The sequence below is a fragment of the Anomalospiza imberbis genome, chromosome 5, assembly GCF_031753505.1.
Source record: "Anomalospiza imberbis isolate Cuckoo-Finch-1a 21T00152 chromosome 5, ASM3175350v1, whole genome shotgun sequence".
Lineage (NCBI taxonomy): Eukaryota > Metazoa > Chordata > Aves > Passeriformes > Viduidae > Anomalospiza > Anomalospiza imberbis.
In genome coordinates, this window is record NC_089685.1 from 56,789,198 (window position 1) to 56,810,001 (window position 20,804).

General features: G+C 49.3%; 1 protein-coding gene across 1 annotated transcript; it reads left to right on the forward strand.

Moving 5' to 3' along the window:
- Positions 1 to 7,992: 7,992 nt before the first annotated feature.
- Positions 7,993 to 9,577, forward strand: ASCL1 (achaete-scute family bHLH transcription factor 1). The gene is made up of 2 exons (XM_068190998.1): positions 7,993 to 9,181; positions 9,398 to 9,577. Exon 1 carries the CDS (start codon positions 8,503 to 8,505, stop codon positions 9,157 to 9,159), a length of 657 nt encoding a protein of 218 aa, XP_068047099.1. The 5' UTR covers positions 7,993 to 8,502; the 3' UTR covers positions 9,160 to 9,181; positions 9,398 to 9,577.
- The last annotated feature ends 11,227 nt before the right edge of the window (positions 9,578 to 20,804 follow it).

The window sequence follows — 20,804 nt, forward strand, 5'->3', positions numbered from 1 at the left end:
CATCGTTTTCAGTTCAGCCTCCAGCCCATTCCTTCCCACTGCAACTGCGTGTTCAGCCTCAGGTGGGGTCACTCCCCTTGGACAGACATCAGACATTCTCCAGGATGTGTTCTTTGGATGGCAAGGTGCAGCAACTGAGGGATTTGTCCTTTAGTAAGGCCTCTGGGGCTGCTTCTGAACAGCTCAGAGAGCAGGAGACACCACTCTGCTCACTGAACACTGGAGAGAGACACCCAGTACAGGGGAAGCATGAGACAGGAGTTAGCTGCATGAACCTCACACTGGGATATGAGCCTGAGCATGGGGAAAGGGTGGAAGGTAAAGGAAGAAAAGGAGCAGGAAGATGTAGAAGAACTGCAGATGATGTATATATGCTTGCATACGGTGTCAGCCATGGTAAGCACAACGGGAACAAGGTGGGACACAGAAATTATTTCAGGAAAGGTTAGTAAAGTACTGATATGAAAGAGCCCAGATCTAGCTTAATAAGAGTCACCAAAGGGGTAAAGGAGATTGGAAAGCTGTATCCCAATATCTGAGGGCAGGTGAAAAAAGGAAGGAACTTGACAAGTATCTGTCTTACTATTTGAGAAAACAAAGTCTTACAGAGACAAACTGTGCCAAGGCAGGTAATCTTGCTATATTTTCATGATGAAGACAAATTATCTTTCCTTAAAGAAGCTCTTCTACACACACCTGTGCAGCCTCAGATTGGTGAACACTAGCAAAGACACTGTAAATTGTTCATACATACAAAACCCAGCAGCCTTACAGTGGGGAAACTGAAAGGAACCATTTTCATGGTTCTCAGTCCAAATCCATGTTGGACCCCATGACTGGAGTCAGAATCCATCCCACTGAAATAATCGATTATATAACATGCATCTGAAGTAACTCCATGCTTTGGGTGCAAATACATACCTTTTTCAGAAGAGCTGCTTCTGAAACTGCGCCTTCTGAAGTTAGTTCTGAAGCGATCAGCACGTCTGTGGTATGGGCTGGCAGGTCAAGATAGCCAAATGTGATGCACACTAAACATGCTGGATCCTGCTCACATGGCAATAGGATGGGTCAAGGAAAGGCAGAGCAGTAGGGGAAAGTATCCCTAGTAATTGCCAGCAGTAGAAAAACTATTGGGTTTTTAACTACTAGCCAGTAAATTCATTATGGTAGCCAGTATTTTATGTCCTGTGTTTGTGCAGCACAAGGCACAGCCCTATCCATGACAGGGAGACTGAATGCCACCTTGGAAAAAAATAAGTGAGATGAAGATGGTGACAACTCTGATTATAGCCCCTGTGCAGGACAAGACAGACTCCAGAAATTAGTCTTGTTTACTTTCCCCACATGCCATACCTTGCCACCTGGTGTATTTTTCAGTGAGATAAACTATTCTTTCCTCTGTTTGTGCCTTCCTCTTTCTTTCCTTATTCCTTCTCTTTTCACTAATCTTTAATCTCTCTTTTACTTCTTTGTGGCTTTTACATGCTTTTGGTCTTCATTCCTTCCCTTTCTCCATCCCTTTTCTTACGTGTGTCCACTCTACCCAACAGTTATGGCAAGACAAAGTGAAATATCAAATACCTAAAATACTGCTCATGACAAATCTTTGTAATAATCTATTTTGCCTCCTACCCCCTGCTTTTTTGTATTTATTTTGCAAGATTATCTCTCACCCTTGTTGTTACACAATCATAATAATATCACCAGTGTATTACCACCAGTTCACTGTTTGATCAGTCTGCACTGTCAGAGATTGTCTGGTAGCAAAAGGCACTGGCTGATGGAAACGAAGTTCCATCTTGCTAGGAGGAATTTCCAAATTCTCTTGTTTTGGAGCAAAGTGGTGTGTGAGTATGTGTGTGACCAGTGACGCTACTCTAGGATGATGCAGTTGCATCAGGATCTGTTACCTTGGGCCATTTCAGAGTCCAAACTGCTGGAGCTTCCCTGTTCTCTTTGAAGTGCTACTTCAGCATACCAAGCATGGGCTCACTCCCCTGCAGTGACACTGCCAACGAGGTTTTCCCTCTTGGGTTTCAAGTTTCCTCACGAGCCTGATTTCCCGGGTGGTGTGAGCACCTGGGCTTTAAGTCTGCTAGTCCTGCCCTGGGCTTTTGCTGCAGCACCGTGCACCCCTCTGCTTTCAACCATAGGCAGATATGCATTGAGGTCCCACCTTGCCTTTGCCTATAGGCACAGCTCACAGGGCTCTTTGCACTGAAGTTGGCACGCTCCCCTGGCCGGCACAATGCAAGTTCAAGGGGCCACGGACTCTGGCTGCTTTTCAGACTGCTCTTTGCCACCCACTTACAGAGCAGCGGCTTCCCTGGAGCTGTGAGTCTTTGTGTCTGGGCAAGGATGCCCTTTCTTCTGCCAGGACACTGTGTTTATCCTTTGCCTGTAGCTCCCTGCTTCCCTGCTGGTTCAGGATGTCCCAGTGCATGTGAGGATTCACTAAGCAGTGGAAAGGGGATTTTCTAATGAAAATAGAAGGTCAGGGAAAAAATTCCCAGGTGAGGATTCCACGAGTATCTTAGGTGGTTTGTGTGAGTGTACATGGAAGGGGGGCACCCCTCTTATCAAGATCGTTGTATGTATGCATTTACCAGAGATCTCAGGGTGCTGTACACCCCAGACAGACAGCATTTCCTCGCATGTCCCTCTGCATCGTGCTGGCAAAGCCACCCAGTCATATCCCCTCTCACAGCAGAGACGGGGTCCCCGAGACCTCAAGGCTGCTCCCCATCCATCCCTACCCGATTTCCCCGGCTCCTTCACTCCTGGGCGCGGGTGGCCGGGAGGTGGCACTGTGTCCTCACGGCACAGCCGGCTGGCGGCAGCGGGGACCCCGGCTGTCCCCGCTGCCTGCCCTCCCCGGGAATAGCGGGGGACCCGCTTCCCAGCCTGCGCAGGCATCACCCAAACCCTCTCCTACCCCTCCTGCCAGGGGACCGCCGCTTCGGAGAAGCCGGGAACAACCCACCCCCCACGCAAAAACTTCAGCTCTCCAAAAAGTGGCGCTGGGGGTATGCGGGAAGGCAGGCCGGTGTGATTTATCCCCCGGGGCTGTGACAGACGCACAGCTCGTGGCCGCACAATGGGGCCACCCGGCAGAGCCGGCAGCGAAGGGCTCCGCTCCGCGGGCGCGGAGGGCAGGGGAGCAGCGGGCGGCACCGCCCGGCGGGACCCGCGGGAGCTGTGGAGGGGCGAGCGGGACGGGGCCGCGGGGGAAAAGATGCTTCGGCGGCTGGTTTGGTTTTGGGTTTTTGAGGTTGGTTTGTTTGGAGTTTTTTTTTTTTTTTTTTCCTGTGGTTTGTTTTTGGTTTTTGGTGGTATTTTTGGGGTGGTTTTGTTGTTGTTGTTGTTGTTGTTTCTTTTTTCTTGCAGCCCTATATGCAAACTGTCACTTCAGGTTAGCACAAGACCTGATGTAGCTCATTAGCATGAGCTGTATCTAATACGCTTAAAACCTCTAATTATTTATTATGCCCTAATTGGCAGCCCAAGAAATGTCTGCAAAGTGATGAGTGTTCATCCCAAGACACCTTTCGAAGAGAATTCAGCAGTGTCCCTGGTCAAACGTCATTTTTAATTTTTCATTGAGGCTTTATTCCTCTTGTAGACGATACAACACCAAGAAAACTCGAACTTGTTACCCCGACAACCCACCTTCTCCACCCTGGGCAGGATGGTCAACAATTAATTAAGAAAAAGGTTTCATGGTTAAGTTCTTATTTCCATAAAGGGATGCTTAGGAAGAAGCATTCAACTTCATCAACTCTGCAAAAGTGCAAACACACGGTCCTTAAAAATTACTTACCCGAGGGACCATCTTGCCTTTTCAGGAGAAAATCTCTTTCCTGACTTCTGAAATTAGAAAGTTTTGAAAATTATATTCACATGGAAACTGTTTCAAAATAAGTTTAACTCTCTACGAGTTCAAACCCCCCCCCCCCCCCCACTCCACTCAAAGTGCCTTTTTTTTTTTTTTTTTTTTTCCAAGTCTGTATTATGTTTCTTCAGGCCGCACCAACTATTTATTTATTATTTCTCTCTTTCTTTTCATTCATTATTCTCTCTCCCTCTCTTTTTTCCCCCCTTCCTTGTGTGTGTGGCTTCTCGGTCTGATCTGTAGCTTGTTACCACCCACTGCACGCTCTCTCCTGCAGCCGAGGTGTTTCTATACAAACTTCAGCGTCCAGTTGTCATATTAATTATTACACTGAGTAATGACTGAAATAGTCAAAATAAGGGGAGACTCAAGAGAGCTTTTTCTTGCTGCTCAAAGATTCAGCAAAGAAGCCTTGCAACAAAGCACTAATTGGTCCCCAGAAATACTCTGACAAGGCATGGAAGATAGGTTTCATAAAGCCCAGCAATTGTGAAGGGGGAAAAGATCCTTGAATAGACCCCACGCTTCTTTTCTAAACTCTCTTGCTGAGCAAAAAATGGACTGCTTCTTGAATACCGGACTGATCTTGAATGCTATACCCAGCAGAGAAAAAAATGCACCATTTATTGTAAGTTTTTTTTCCAGCTATTCATGTGTTCTATGTGGAGAATAAGCTGGTTTTGTTTACCATGAAAGACCTTTTACTTTATTTTCACTCTTGGGGGGGAAGCTGGAAAGGCGAGGGGGAGGGCGAGGGGAGGGAGAGAAACACATGTGCCCAAATCCAGACGAGCTGCCTACTGTAACAAAATGGAGTGTAACAAATCCTACAGAAGTCCCGAATGTATCGATTCTTTGAAGATCTATATAGATTAACGACTTTCGTTCTGCTTTTCCAAGACAGCATTTAATCATAACGTAAATGGCCTTTAAAAAAGAAAAGAAGTGGCAAGAAAAAAAATAAAGCATACCAGAGCTGTCTTTTTTTTTTTTTTAAGGCAAGGACTTCAAAAGGCCTCATGAGTGTGGCTACAATTTAGGCACACAAAATAGTCACTAGAAAATAATGACAGTTCAACATTTTTAAATAAATAAATAAATAAATAAAGACCAAAATAAAAGTGCCAAATGAAAAGGGCAAGGGCTATTTATCACTATATTAGAATTAAGAATTTCAAGGCGCAGGTGCAGGACTGCGCATAGGAGTGGGTGGAGGTGGGGGACCTTGGAACAATATTTATTATCTAGGAATCTGGTCCCTTACTCTGCGCAGTGAGCACACAGAGGAGCTGGTGAGATTGGAATTACCTCAGACATAACAGGTGAGTTCATTCCCCAGTGGCAGTGGGAGGAAAGAGAAAAGGGAGGAAAAGGCTCTGCCCCCCTCATCCACCCCCCACACAAACACATACCATGACCCAGGGTAGCCAAATGGGTACAGGGCCACGGAGGCACAATTACATGAGTTACACTTGGTGACCTCTGGGACTCACATTTTTTGCCTTTTTTAAAGCCCTCTGAGACTGGAGAAGAAGGGACCCAGAAACTCCAGTCTTACTCTGCCACTTCCAGGAGAAAGGGCAGGAATGTCCCTGTGTGGTGTTTCTACACCAGTTCTGGGAGTGGGCTGCTCCAGAAGAATTAGTCTGTTTAAATATATATATTTATATATATATATATATATATGGGCTTCAATTACTTTGATATTTCTATTAGCACTTCCCAAAGTCATAACACAGAGCTGGTGATGCAACAACTGCTTCCAGTGCAGCCTCTTCTGACATCAGTTAAGGGATGTTGAGTAAACTATCCAGGAGACCTGTAACTGAAGAAGAAGAGCTCCCCAAATAGGAAATACAAGCAAACATTTTATCCTGCTAAGGTCTGGCTGTCCTGCTCAAGAGTGGATAAAATAAGTTAAAACATTTCCCATGTGATGAGACAGTAGGCTAGAAGTCAGAAACTGGCCAGTGATCAATGAAGAGGCCCCAAAACAAATATGACCACACAGAACTACTTCAAATTTTTCATCACATGTGCTGAAAAGTTGACATGTTTAACATGATACAGCATTGAAAGCTGACATGTTAAAAAAGTATACAATTACTAGTTAGCAGGCGCACACTGAGGTTCTCCTGTGCTATGTTTCTGGTTATCACTTTTTTAACTCACACAGCCAGGGTCAGAGATCCAGTGGTAGATGAGAAGAACTGATTTCTGCAGCTCCAGGCTGCTGTAATTGAGGTCAACAACAGCACAATTGTTGCAGTCCTTTCCACTGAAACCTTAACATGGACTGTGCAGGTCCCCTTCTTCCATGCTTTGGAGCTGGTGTGAGTACCAGGGATTGAAGCCACCTACCAGGGACTTCCTTGAGCCATAATATCACCATGGCAAGGCTGTCATACCAAGGCTCTGCTCTTTTTAGTGGGTTAGAGAGCACACACATCTGAGTTTACATAATGGAAAGATGCAGAGAGAAGTGGAAATTAGACAGAGTAGGAGGCAGAAAATGTGCTAAAGATTTCAGAAATACATGGATATGTGAAAGGCAGGAGGGCAGAGGGAGAATGCCAAGATCAGCATTCTCCGGTGCTGAACCTAGTCATGCTTCCCAGGCTGCCTACACCTCTGCAGCCCCAAGGGTCAGTGTGACCCCCAGGGCACACCAGTCTCAAACTCTCAGCACCTCAGAGCTACTTTGCCTCATTTGGTCCTGAACCACAAGTGAGGCTTCACCTGAGAGCAGTGAAAATTTCCCCTGCATAGGCCAGGTCCATCCTGACTCCCCAGTTACAAGTCAATGCCATTACTTGCTTGGAAAGCTGGTGACACGTTGCAGGGTGCCACGGGAGAAGCAGGGAGTCAGTGGCTTTCCCGGGCCCGGCAAGCAGACCGTGTGGCCTGGGAAATGGCATCTGGCAGTGAAGGCTGGGCTGACCCCACACCTGCCAGCTCTGCCCAACACACCCTTACTTTACGAGGCAAACCTCCTTCCTCCCCGTGCCGGACCGCCTGCGTGGGACGTGCCCAGGAGTGGTTTGTTCTTTCTCTCCTGACAGGCTGACCCCGTGGTGATCAGCATTCCAGAGGGGTAATTCGAGGTGACTTCTCCCGAGAAGTCTCTACCCTGCTCTGCTCTCAGCCGGCCTCCTCCTATCACGCAGCCCGGCTCGCCCGCGGCTGTCGCTGGCTAATAGAGCCATCAGGCCGTCCGCGGGGCGGGTGCGGTGCCGGGCACACGCGGCTCCGGCCGCTGGAAGCGGCGGGGGAGGACAGCCCCCGGCGGTGGGGCTCGGGCACTCACGGAACTCAGCATGGCAGCTCTCGGTGAGCGAAGGGAGCGATACCAGGCGTCCCGGTGCTCTCTAGGGACAAGGAGAAGCCGAGGTCCCGCACACGAAGTTTCCCCGAACGCGCCGCGTCCCGCAATGGCAAGGGCGCTTCTCCCGCGGGCGCGCACCGCTTTGCCTGCCCACGCCGCGGGACGCCTCCGCGCCTACACATCCCGCACCGCGGCTCTCCCTCCCCTCCAAACCCCGGCAGGTGCCGCTGAGGTGGCCGCAGCAGGGGATGCCCCGCACACCCTGGGGCTTCTCCGGGAGTCACCCTCTGCCTCAGCCCGGTCCGCACCCCCTCCCGAAGACCCCTCGGCGGGCAGGGCTCCCCCCCTTCCCCTTTCCTCCTCACGCTTTCCCGCCCCCGCGGCGCCCACGCGCGCCGGCCCCGCCCCGCCCCCGGCCCGCGCGGCGCCCCGGCGCGGGTGTTTGCTCAGGGCCGGGAGCGCGGCACGCGCCGGGCGCACGCACTTGCGACAACAAACCCGCGAGCGGCGGGGGCGGCGCGCGGGGCGGGGGAGCGGCGCCGGGGGGCGGCGGGGGGAGGCGGGGCCGCGCGGCCGCCAGCGCGTGTGCGGCGGGGGGCGCGGGGGCTCGTGTGTGTGTCTGTCTGTCTGTCTGTGTGTCTGTGTGCGTGCGTGTGCGTGTGTGTCCCGCGCTGAAAAGGCGACAGCGCTGCGCGCATCGCGGCCGGCAAAGCCGGGGAGCGTGGAAGGCGCAAGGTGCAGGGTGTGCGTGTGTGTGAGCGCAGGGGGCGGCGGGGGGAGGTTTGTCTGTGTGTGTGTGTGTGTGTGTGTGTGTGTGTGTGTGTGTGTGTGTAGGAGAAGAGGGGGGGGCGAGCCCCGTCCGCCCCCTATAAGAGACACAATCCTCAGCCACTTTTTTGCAAAAGGGGCTTTGCAAAGCAGCCTGCGCACACGCGAGCGCCACGAGCCTCCCCGCGGCCGCCGCACGGAGGGCGAAAGGGAGGGGGGCGGGCAGAGCCGCCCGCCGTCCCCGCCGCCCGCCCGGCTCCGCCGTCCGCTCCCGTCGGTCGCCGCTGTCCCTTTCCACCGCCGTCTGTCGCCTAGCTATTTTTCTTTTTTTTTTTTTTTTTTTAAATTTTACATTGAACGTCGTAAGTTTTTCCTTTTTCTCTTTTTGATTTTTTTTTTAATTTTTTTTCTTTTTTTTTTTTTCTTTTTTTTTTTTTTTTTTTGTGGTGGTGGTGGGGGGACGGGGACCGGCCGTCACTTGGGCGCCCCCGTCTCGCAGGACGCCACCTCGCCCATGGCCAGTGGCAGCCCCGCCAGGATGTCCAGCGCCGCCGGGCAGCCGCCTTTCCTGCAGCCGGCGTGCTTCTTCGCCGCGGCGGTGGCCGCCGCCGCCGCCGCCGCCCCTCCGGGGCCGCCGCCGGGGGCGCCGCCGCCGCAGCTCAGCCCGGCGGGCGGGCAGCCCTCCCCGGGCGGCAAGCCCTCGGCGCCGCGGGCGGCCAAGCGGCAGCGCTCGGCCTCGCCGGAGCTGATGCGCTGCAAGAGGAGGCTCAACTTCAGCGGGTTCGGGTACAGCCTGCCGCAGCAGCAGCCAGCGGCCGTGGCGCGGCGCAACGAGCGGGAGCGCAACCGGGTGAAGCTGGTGAACCTGGGCTTCGCCACGCTGCGGGAGCACGTCCCCAACGGCGCTGCCAACAAGAAGATGAGCAAGGTGGAGACGCTCCGCTCCGCCGTCGAGTACATCCGCGCCCTGCAGCAGCTGCTCGACGAGCATGACGCCGTCAGCGCCGCCTTCCAAGCAGGCGTCCTCTCGCCCACCATCTCGCCCAGCTACTCCCACGACATGAACTCCATGGCGGGCTCCCCCGTCTCCTCCTACTCCTCCGACGAGGGCTCCTACGACCCGCTCAGCCCCGAGGAGCAGGAGCTTCTCGACTTCACAAGCTGGTTCTGAGCGCCGGCCGCCCTCCCGACAGGTGGGTAGGCGCCCGCGGAGGGCCGGGGGATGCCGGGGGGATAGTGGGGGGACGGACGCGGGGCGGCGGGGCTGCAGCCGCCGGGGGAGGGGGCGCAGCCGGGGCTGCCCCTCGGGCGGGCGCCGAGTATCCCGCAGTACTTAGGAGCGGCTCTGCGGCCCGACGCTGCGCTGCTCGCGGCTTGGCTCTGATCTACTCTCTCTCTTATTGTTACAGGACAGTTGCAAAAGGGAAAAAAAAAAAAAAGAAAACAAACAAAAACCAAAAAAAAAACCCACACAAAACCAGATCACACACAGAGAGACAAAAATCCACGCAGAAAAGGAACCTGTTGCGTTTCCAGTTCCCCTGCCGTCGGAGGGCGGTGCGGGCACGTCTCTCGGCGGGCGGGCACAGCGCTGTGCGTCGCGGGGGCGGTCGGGGCGGTCGCCCCCGGCCCCGGAGACCGGCCGGCCTTTGCACTCCGTCGCAGTGTCACGGACGGAGCGGCTGGCCGGCGGGGAAGCCCGGGAAAGGGCGCTGCGCTCCTCGGCCGGCGGAGGAGCTCTTTTTCCTCTTCCTCCTCCTCAGCAGAAAGGCGGCCTATCTCCGCACCTCGCCGCCGCCGCGGCCCTTCAGAGACTGGCGTTCATCATCTGTGGACAAAGTTAATTTCCCGATGTCTGTGGAGGTGCTGAAGTTAAACTATGCTGTACTCAAAGAAGTCCCTGGAGCCTCGTCTACCTTCCATCTCCCTCGTGCCTCTCCCTCCCCTCGATCCAAGCTTTTCCTCTCGTTTCCATCATAGAATGCTTCCAATCTTTTTTTTTTTTTTTTTTGTGAATTTTTTTATGATAAGAAAATCTATTTGTATCTATCCTAACCCGGTTGGGGATATATTAAGCTATTTTTGTACATAAGAGAGAGAGAGATTTATAGAGGTTTTGTACAAATGGTTTAAAATGTGTATATCTTGATACTTTTTTTAATATGTAATGCTTATTACCTCTTTATGTTTAGACTCGTAGTCAACGTTACCTTACAACTGCCATTTTTGTATGTGGTTTTGTAAAGGACTTGGATTTCCTCCAGATGTACTTTAGCACCAATGTGTCTTACTTTATAGAAATTTTGTTAATGTATTAATAATGTCATTAAACAATGTTCAAAGTGAACAAAGTTTATGCAGCTATTGTCCAAACGCAAAACGGTAGCCATTTGTTCTCATATGCTGCCTTTTGGGAAAAAAAAAAAAAAAAAAAAAAAAAAAAAGGAAAACCAGACAAGCAAACAAACAAAAAACCCCACCACCACCACTGCCTTTTCTTACTGTTTTATTACAAACTGACAAAGGTCCTGTATAACCCTATTTTATACAAACTAGTTTCGTAATAAAACTTTTTTTTAACTAAAATGATCAGCTGCCTACCGCATGCAATTTTTTTTCTTTCTGCCATTGACAACGATGAATGTAAGGACAGAATGTTAATCGATGTTATACCGCAGCTAAGTTGCATATGAAGTGTTTGTACCTGATGGATGTAACATATATATCTTCATCTATCTCTATATAAATATGCAAAGATCTAGCGCTATCACCATTGTTTTCTTGCCCTTCTGTGTTGCAAATGTGTATCTAAATCAAGAGGCGAGGGAATGATTAATGATTGCATTGTCCTTCCTGAAATCACTGCACATTACAGAATTCCTCCCAAAGCCCAAGTATTAAAAAAAGAGGGCGCTGCATCCCGCGTTTCGGCGGCGTGACCCTGTCCTCCTCCGCGGCTCTGACCCAACAGGCAGGAAAATAAGGGGGATGGCACAGCCGCCACCCAAAACACGGGGCGCTGTGTTGCCTCTGCGAAGATTGGCTGGGTAAATAAAACCCGACGCGGGGAAGACGGGAAGCGAGAGGAGAAGGGAGATAAAATTAAATAAATAAATAAAAGTAGTAGAAATCGGTGGCAGTGTAGAGCTATTGGTCTTTCCAAACTTGTTATTCTGCCCAAATAGCGTGATCTGCCTGTAAAAGTACCCAATTACCAAGACTCAAAAAGAAATTGGACTCTTCCCCCCATTCCGCTCTTTTTTTTTTTTTTTTTTTTTTTTTTTTTGGCTAGCCTGCTTGTTGTCAGTTAGCAAGGACGTGACCAGAATTCGCCTTCTTTTCGCCTGGCTCCTGCACCACTTGCAAATTCAGTTTGCGTGCACCAAGCCAAGCGGAAAGCAAAGCTCAAAATGCATCTTACAAAAAAAAAAAAAAAAAAAAAAAAAAAAAAGCCCAACAAAGACTGGGGAGAGCCAGTGTATCGTACGGAGTTAAAAGCAAAAAACAGTCCTCTCTGCTACAAATGTGCCGTCGAGTTGCGAGGGATGCGCTATTTTTAAAAAAGAAGAGGGAAAAACTTTGGTGGAGGAGCCCAGAATTTTCTGTGTGTGTGTATGTGTAAGTATGGATAGATGGATATGGATATACACACACACACACACATATATATATATATCGCATATGCACACATGGACGCTTACACGTGTGTATTACTGCATTGCTTTTAAAGTATGCACACGTTTGCCCCTTTGCCTCCTACCCTCACGCCCTGAAATGATCAATACGTGATTTAATCGCGGGAGGGGAGGGAAGAGGAGGGGGAGGACGGGACGGGAGGACGGGACACGGTGGGGTCACGAAATCCCTCATTACTTTAGCACAAACACTCATTGTTTTAACCGCTTGTGGAACTAATGTTTAGTTATGAAAATAATAACCGTTATATGCCGCCATCCGCTCTCCCTTTACAGCATCTCCCTTTTTATTTACCCACTTTTGCAAGTGTACAGATAAGGTATGCAAAGAAAGTGTAGCGAGTAATTTATAGCTATGAATATAACATTAGGATAATGTTTCATTCTGTTACAAAGGCGAAATTTCTCTTCCTTGTGTAGACAGGTGTTCTTTTTTGCTCACTTCTGAATAGTAAATATCTAGACTCATTAAACTAAAGGCAAAGTTACGCTGTTGTTCGCTACAATGTATAAGACAGGCTCAGAAATTCACCACCTCCTCCCTCCCTTTTCCCCTCAGCCCCCTCCAGAAAGAAAGAAAGAAAGAAAGAAAACACACACACACAATTTTACTGAAGATAGGGAAAGGGCAAAGCAGGATTGGGGTAAATCTCATTACATCTGCTCTAATCGCTTAGCAACACAAAGCCTTTTCTTGTATTAGCGCGGAGAGCCTTTCAGCGCTGCCTGACAGACAGTATTCAGTTAGCATTAGTAAACTCCATAAATCAGGGACTTCTTTGGGTGCAGTATAAGTTTTAGAACTCCTCAGGATTTCGTTGGGGGTGGGGGAAGAGGAGCGGAGAGGGGATATGCTTGCAGACGAAGGTTGGTTGGCCACGGATTTATTAATTTATCTACCTGTGTGTTTATTTATTGTAATGCACGAAAAGTGTCCCGTCAAAAAATGCCTCTCCCAGAGTGAGTGCCCTCCCCCAGGCCAAGACCCTCGGGCGGCGGGGTAGCCCGGCGAGGGCAGCGGCGGTGGGCAGCGCTGCCCCCGCCTCCGCACACCACGGCCCGCGGGATCCGCGCCCGCGGAGCCGGGCGGGAGCCGGGGGGAGCCTCCCCGCGGCCTGGGGTTTACCCTCACTCCCCATTCCTGCTCCGCCGTTGCCCCCTCCCCACAGCCCCCGCCGTGATGCTATCTTATGCACAAACTTTTCTCCGCACGCGGGAGCGGCGGCGCCCCCGCGGAGCCTCCGCGCCCTCCACTCCTTGAGCACAGGTGAAAATGGAGGGGGAAAGCCCCCGGGCCCTGTCCCCGGGAAGGGCTGTGGGCAGCCCTCTGAGCCTCCTCGTGCGCCCAGCCCTCCTCTCACCTTCCCCTCAGAGCGGCGCCGACCCGCACCCAGCCCCGCTAGCACTGGCTTTTGGGGACCCCGGGGGTTCATTCCCTGTTTTAAAAATCTTTCCCCCCCACTTCTTTTTCCTTTTTTTTTTTTTTTTTTTTTTAATTTGTTTGTTTGTTCCCCCTCCTTCTTCCTTTTTCTTGCCTGCCCCTCCCCGCGGCGCAGGTCCTGCCTTTTGTGCGCGGGCTCGCAGGGGCAGGCGGGGGGGCGGCGGGGGCCGGGCAGGCAGCGGGCAGCGCTGTCCCCGCGCGTGTCGTGCCTCAGCCTTTATCCCGGCGGCGGCGGCGCGGCGGGGGCCCGCCGGGCTCGGGGGCGGCGTGCGCCCGCCGCAGCTGCCGCCCGCCCGCCCGCCCGCGCTGCCCGCCCCGCGCCGCGCCCGCGCCGCTCCGCTCCGCGCTGCCCGGGCCGAGCGGCGGCCGGGGCCGGCAGCACGCGAGGGGAGCGGGCACCTGCCCAAGGAGAGGCGGGCGCGGCCGGACGGGGCGGGGGGGCACACACGGGACGCCCTGGTTCGCCGCTCCATAATGCAGCGCGTATTACTCAGTGCATTCAGGGATTAGCTCGACTTGAAGTGTGGGGCGATTCTGCGTCTCCTTGCTCCTCGCCTCTTGGAAAGGGGAGAGAGGAGAAGCGCCCCCCCGGTCGCCCCCTCCCCCCGGTTCGTCCCAGCGCGCAGCAACTTCAGCTCCCAAGCGAGCGAGCTCTTAGCGTGTCAGGCCGCACAATGCGGGGCTAATTCCTGCTGCAAAAGGCAAGTGGTGAAGAATCAATCGCAGGCTTTATACAATCAAAAGGAATGATGGGCTTGGGGTTGCGATTTTTTTTTTTTTTTTAAGTTCCCTGCCCCAGTCTGAATTTCTCCTGCTCCTTACCCCCGTCCTATCAATAATCCCATGCAGGCGATTGCAGACCGAGGTAAAGCTATCATTTGTATGCGCCTGAAGATTAATTTCCCCCATGTACCAACTCAACGGCATAGTTATCTCTTTAACAGGGAAAACAGTTTGGCTCCATTGTCGGGTTGCCAAGACCGCCTTTTGAGAAAGGGAGCCCGGCTAGCCTCTGATCAAACTCAAAGGTTAGTTAAAAGACAAAAACAGCTGAAAATCTTCATGAATAATGCTGTTTCCCCGAGCCCAGTGTAGTGCAAGCGCACATTTCAATGCCAGAGCATTTTGTTATGCTGCTCGCCTAAGTCAGAATTTCACAGAAAAGGCAGAGAAGAAAAGCTCCAACAATTAGAGGGGGCCTGTCAGAAAACATTAACGCCTTCCTCGCCCAGCCTGTCAAGCGTGCTGGAAATAAAAAACGGGCATAGCGAATCGCACCTCCACCCTCCGGAGCTGCAGGAGGGAGAGGGAGGGGGAGTTAGGGGCAGAGAAGTAAAGAGAGACAAATGGACAGGCTCAGGCAGTTAACAGTTCCCCTCGGCTTTGCAGTTCATCCAAAAGCTGGAAAAAGAAGGGGAAAGGACCTGCAGCTGGATGTTCTCACTTGATATTCATCCTTCTGTTTCATGCTCCAGAATTATATTCATTCTTAGGACCATTGCACACACATACACACACAAAAACATGCATACACTCACACCGTCCCTTTACACCTTCAACCTTTCCTACATCAGCCCTGTAAAGCACACAAGATACCTGGTGAAAAAGCAGCCTGACAGAGCTGTTACCGCTTTCTGCTTTCTTCTCCCTCCAGTCTCATGTCTAAGTTTCCATGTATGTAACCATGCAGATGTCCAGGGTGGCCAACCTGCAGCTGGGCTGAAGGACCTTATATCAGAGAAGCTGGTCTTATGTATAGCACCAGAGCTATCTTACTCTTAGAATTTTTAGGAAAACGTGTTTCAAATGTACACTTTTAACTAGCCAGATCAACTACCCATATGCTCAAGTCCTTTTCCCTAGTTAAATACCTACTGACAAAGATACTAAAATATTTAAAGCTTCCCCTGCAGTGATGTTGATTTCTGTCAGTGAACATCTAGACTTTGACTTTCCTGGCCAAAACACAGAGTTTTACCAGTCATTTAAATAACAAGAGAGATCTGGTTCATCTCTTACTATGAGCAAAACCTCAGACCACCACTTAAACGGTTTTTTTTTTTTTCCTTTGCCCTTGTTGCTTTTGTTGTCTCATTGCAGATACATGTATATGTGAAAAACTGATAAGGAGCAGATCAGCACTGAGCAGCTTCTATATTCAGCCTTCTGCTGGGTGGGAAAGAGTAGGGGAGATTACTCCTGTGCATTGTAGTATTCATATGGGGTTTGAAAAAATGAAATTCCAGCAAAATACAAAGTGACTGAAGGGAAGGAGTACCTCCAACCACCCAATCTGAGGTGTTCCAGGGGTTGTATCTGTAAAGGCATACAGCAACACAGTTCAGACGGCATGTGAAAGACATCAGACTGCCCATGGTTAGAGAGCTGTGCAATTCCTATACATCCTGTGGGGAGAAAACTCTAACCCAGCCCTCCATCCCATACACAGCCTGGAGCAGCACAGTTCGTCCAGGCAAATGGTACTTGCTGCTCCCCTTCAGAGAAGGCAGGGATCTCCTGTGGCTTTGGAGCCACATATGTCCCTTGAAGGATGTACATGAAAGAGAAAAGCCTCACAGAGCACTGGGACTTTCATTGGCTCTGACACTTCTGTCCTGGAGAAACACAAGTAACTGGTAGGAGAGGGGAGAAGATTCAAGAGATACTTTTTCTCACTCTATCTGGTTACCTGGTACTTACTATTCTAATTACAGAGGAGTAAGATGGGTTAAAATGCAGGCATGGGAAACTAAGGGCATTGATCATGGACTGAAGCTATCTAGATTCATTGTTGGCTATGACTTTGCCCTGACCCAATCCATTTTAGCCTGAGATCCACAAATGCTAAACAGAGACCATAAGTAGTTACTCACAGGTGCCTGAGGATATGCAGCATTGGGAGAACACAAGAAAACGGGCAAGAGAGAGGAGGTCTCTGATCCAGACTCTGCTTTGTGCAAGGTGCTGTGGGAAGAGCCAGTGCATACTAATAGTCTGCCTTATTTTTCTAGGGGACAGATCACCCATGTTTCTTTCTATCCCACTGCAAAGAGGATTCAATCCAGTTTTTGGTCCTTACCTAACACCCAGAAAAGGACAGTTATGTATCCTAAAACATCAGAGTAACCATCTGTATGTTGTACAATATGTTACCCCTAAGTTGCTTAGGAGTAAAACTCCTTTGAAAATGTTACCCAACAAACCATGTATTTCAATCTTCTCTTAGACCCTGTAAACAGCTACAGCAGTCAATTGCACATTTTTCTGCTGGTCACTTCTGCTTTGCACAAACACGTAGCTTTCTTGCTTTCTGCTTCTATATATTTCCAATAGCACTGGGGAAGGAAAGATAAACTTCACAATGGCCCCCTATAACCAGCTCTAGTGGCATAATCCAGGCCTTTGCTATAGGGGAGGGGAGTTGTCTTCCTAAACGGAGCCCAAACTCATTTGGTTCAATTTGGCAGAAGCAGATCACTGGAAGAACACAGGTTCCAGTTTTGGGATGGGGTCCTCCTCCCCGCCACCAGTCACGCCATTCTCTTGCTCACTCTCCCCTCCTACTGCTGGCCACAGCTTGGAAATATTTTAATTTGCACTTGCTGGACTGTCAGGGCTATATTACTCTGGAAGAGGAAAGGAAAAGTCCCATATTAATAAAGTGTGAAATGGAGTTTTGACTGAAAAGGGAAGCCATTTCGACATAAGCCATTTCGACATGACAGTGCAGATTAAAACCCTGCCATATGGCCTAAGATAGGTTTGTTCTTACTTTCAGGTAACAACGCATTGCTAATTAACTGGTGATGACATTTCCAAAGGAAAAAGAAAAAAAAAAAAATAAAAAAAAAAGCAAAAGAAAAGCCACCTGTATGTGAAATAAAGACAGTCAAGAGAAGGGAAGACATCAATCGGTGCTCATAATAGTGGAAATCAGCTCCCTTTTATCATTGTGGTTTGGTCTGAGTAGAAGAGAATTTGTTTGATTTGTTGTTGAATAAACAATAATTCAAGTGTGCACTTGTAGATTTGAACATAGTGCTCCTGAAAGGCACCCGACTGACAGTGCAGGAAAGCAAAGTCCTGCATCACGTCCAGGACAAACACAGCATGGGCAGCAGCACAGAGAGGCTCCCCACCCTGCTTTGCCAAGGTCCTGCAAGAGGGTGATGGAGCTTTCCCTGAGCAGGGCAGGAAGCCAGCCCGCCTCTTAAATGGCAGTCACATTTAAGCACATACTTTAGTGTCTCACTGTACTGGAGATCTTTGCCTTTGCATCTCAGGGGATACAGCAGAAAATGATGGCAGAACCAGCTGTCACAAACACCACAGTCCCATCTACACCCACTACTGTGTCTCTGTGGGATAGCAGTAGCTTTAGGAGAATAAACAGAATAGTATCAGACTGCTGGTTTACCAGCAAAGGGTCACTTTGCCCACTAATAACCAGCCCTTTGAGACTTTCAGATGAAGGGTGTTCTTCAAAGACCCAAGATTTTGCTTGCAGTTTCTTTTACTTGCACATATATACATGTGCCTATATTCCTCCATGCCATACAGGCTCCATTTGGAGCAGCTGACCCAAAAGTCTGAAAAACAGGCAACGGGACACATTTTGCTTCATCTTGTTTTATGTTTCATAACAAACCTCATTTTAGGTTGCTCTAATGAACATCATGTGGGTTTGCCTATTTATGAGCCCTGAATTAGCAAGGACACTCACAGTGCCTATCCTGTCAAACAAGAGGTACTGTCAAAAAACAAACAAGAAAAGAGGCACAAATTTCATACTTCCATCATTCCTGGCTGTGCTGCTTCTCAGATGAATTCCAGAGCTTCACATGGTTCTCACAGATTTTGCATGCTCGATGATTTGAAGTGGAATTCAGTAGCCAATTAAGGTTCTAGACAGATGTATGTCCATGGATGGGCCTGGCAGTACTTTATATTTTAAGGTCTCAATTTTTTGCTTCCTTCTCTTCTACCTTTTTGGCCTCCCACTTCTCATATCTGGGGCTGCACCAGCTTAAGAGTTATGCCTGAACCAACTTCCAGAGTAAATACTTATTCACTGGCAAACATCTTCAGGTAGACATTCTCACATTCTCCCTAGCACAGTGAGAACATGTGTGGGTTGGAAGCAGACCAGCAAACCAAGAAGAAAGCACAGATGAAGTCTTCAGAAGAATCTGCTAGCAGGTACTACCTACCTGAATCCCAAATTGCCCTCGTCTTCACCAAAGTTTTGGGTTCTGCCTCTTAGGGACTGTCTGGTGAGGATGGTGGCCAATTTCTCCTGCTTCTGAGTCCAGCAAGCCTGTAGAAAATAATGCTGGGTAAAAATGCTGGCAATTGTCTCTACATGTGCAGAAAGGAGGATGGCATGGACCTGCAGTGTCAGAAGATGCAGTGCAAGATGCTGTGGCAGAAATCATGACAGGGAGAGGGGTCCCTACTGAGTAGCAGTGCTTTGTACAGAACAGAGCAGGGCTCTGATTAGTAAAATGGGAGCATATAGGAAGAGCAATGCTGAGCAGATCCTCCTGATACCCAGGCAGTGGGTGTCAGATCCTCCTGGCACCCAGCCCTAGGAGACTGTTCCATAGCAGCCACCAGCACCCCAGGGCTCCCACAGGTCCCTCTTCTTGTGTTCATGCATATGTCAGAAGAGATGTGTTTGTGCAGGTAGAGATGCTTGTAGAGAAGGATGGCAGGAGTGTGAAACAAACACAGGAGGATAATGGTTTTATCCTTACTTCATCTACTTGGTCTCCATCTCAAGGCAGATGTGTTTTCAGATATATTTTCACCTTCTGCAAGACCCTGTGGCAGTCACTGTGAAGAGATTACAATGTACAGACAAACAGAAATAAAATAGCTGCTGGAGAAAGCAGTGAGCAAACCTCCTTCCCTCCTCCCTTGCTCCAAGTTAAATGTCAGAAGACCACTGCAGCACCAGGAGAACAATGACAGATCCAAGAGGGGCACTTTGCTCAGTTTGGGTTGTCCCTTGGCTTCTCTTCATGGCCAACTCCCCCCCACCCCCCCATCTTCTTGGCACTTCACTTTTAGTTACCACTACTCCTCTCTCTCTGTGTGGGGAACAGCTACTGACCAATGGAGCATTTATAAATAGAACAATGTTTAATTAACACAACAGTAGGACAGACTTGTTGAAATACTTCCCAGACAGCAGGCAACAGTCCTGACAAGGAGACTATTATGGGAATTTTAATGAATCCTTCCAGAATGGGACAGCTTCCATACACCTACATTGCAATGACTAATTTTGTTTGTGAAAATTGTATTGGTAAATGATGCAGAGTGACAATAACGTTGGGGACCAGCAAACTGAATAAAGTCACTGGGTGACTGTGTGAAATACTGCCTACAGACAGAGCAGAGTGCTTACTAAATGCAGTGCAGTCATGGGTCTGAGTGCCCAAAAGCCCAGATACAAATGGAGTTTGCATAAGGCAGGCAAAGAAGCAATTAAATAACCCAAACAAGGATCTAGCTGTGCCAGATGACACCGCAGCATGAAAAGAAGCAGGGGCTGAGCAACTACTTCTGTGAGACACAACCAGGAGCATGTGCCTTATTAATACCACTGTTAAATGCATGCTTACTAGCTGCTGCTGCTGTAATTGAGACCACTCACAGATATCCTTGCCATCTCCCTTTCTAAGAAAACAGGAAATTAAAATTGTCTGCCCCAGTGCTGGGCCTGTGTAAGGTTCCCACCTATGATACAGCAGCCTACTTCTTCTAACAGGGATGTGAGAAATGTGAATCAGGGGGCACTGGAAGGACGAGGTGTACGATGTCAGTGCATTCCCTTGAGATCACCTCCTACCTCTGTAAACTTTTCTTACTCCTCTAGCAGAGATATTGCACACCATCAGTAACCCAGTGGCCGTACTCAATAACTACTAATGAGCTCAGAATTTCAGAAAGAGCTTTTTATCCTTAAAAATCTTAATAAACGACACTCCCAGAAAGACAGTCTGCAATGGCAAATGCATTATACTCAGATTTTTCAGTTCAGCTCTCCACTGCTGTGCTGCACAGACTGTAGCCAGCAAGGGACTCCCTGCAGGCCCTGTTCTTCTGACTTCATTGTTATATATCAGTGGTTCTTTTCCCCCATAGATCTAGATTTTAATGAATGGATTCAAGATATGCCTAGTCTATCCAGGGAATCTGGGCACCACCAGTTTTCTTCTCTGATTTTACCGTTTTCTCTTCCTTACAGGCATATCACATTTTTTTCTAGAGTACAACAAATTAGGTGAACACACATTGACTACTGAAAAGTGTTGCAATGCATTCCAAACAAAACAGTGTTGGAAAGTGAGCTTGGAATGGAAATGTATGCTAGAATAGTAAGAGGAGAAGTAAAATAAAGATTTTGGTGCGTTACTTCAAAAATTCAGGAGAAAAATAATTTCTGAATTGTTGGGCTTCACAATGATGTACACAAAGCTGACCAAGAAAATCAACAAAATTATTGCTGAAAACTTCAGTAACACATAAGGATTTCACAGAACTGGAGTCAAACTTTGCAAACTGCTTACCATAAGCTTTGGTTTGCTGAGGAAAAGATAGGAGGAAGGAGAGAATATATCCTTTCTACTGCTACAGATGCTGCATTCAGAGGTGCAGGTCTCAAAAACATTG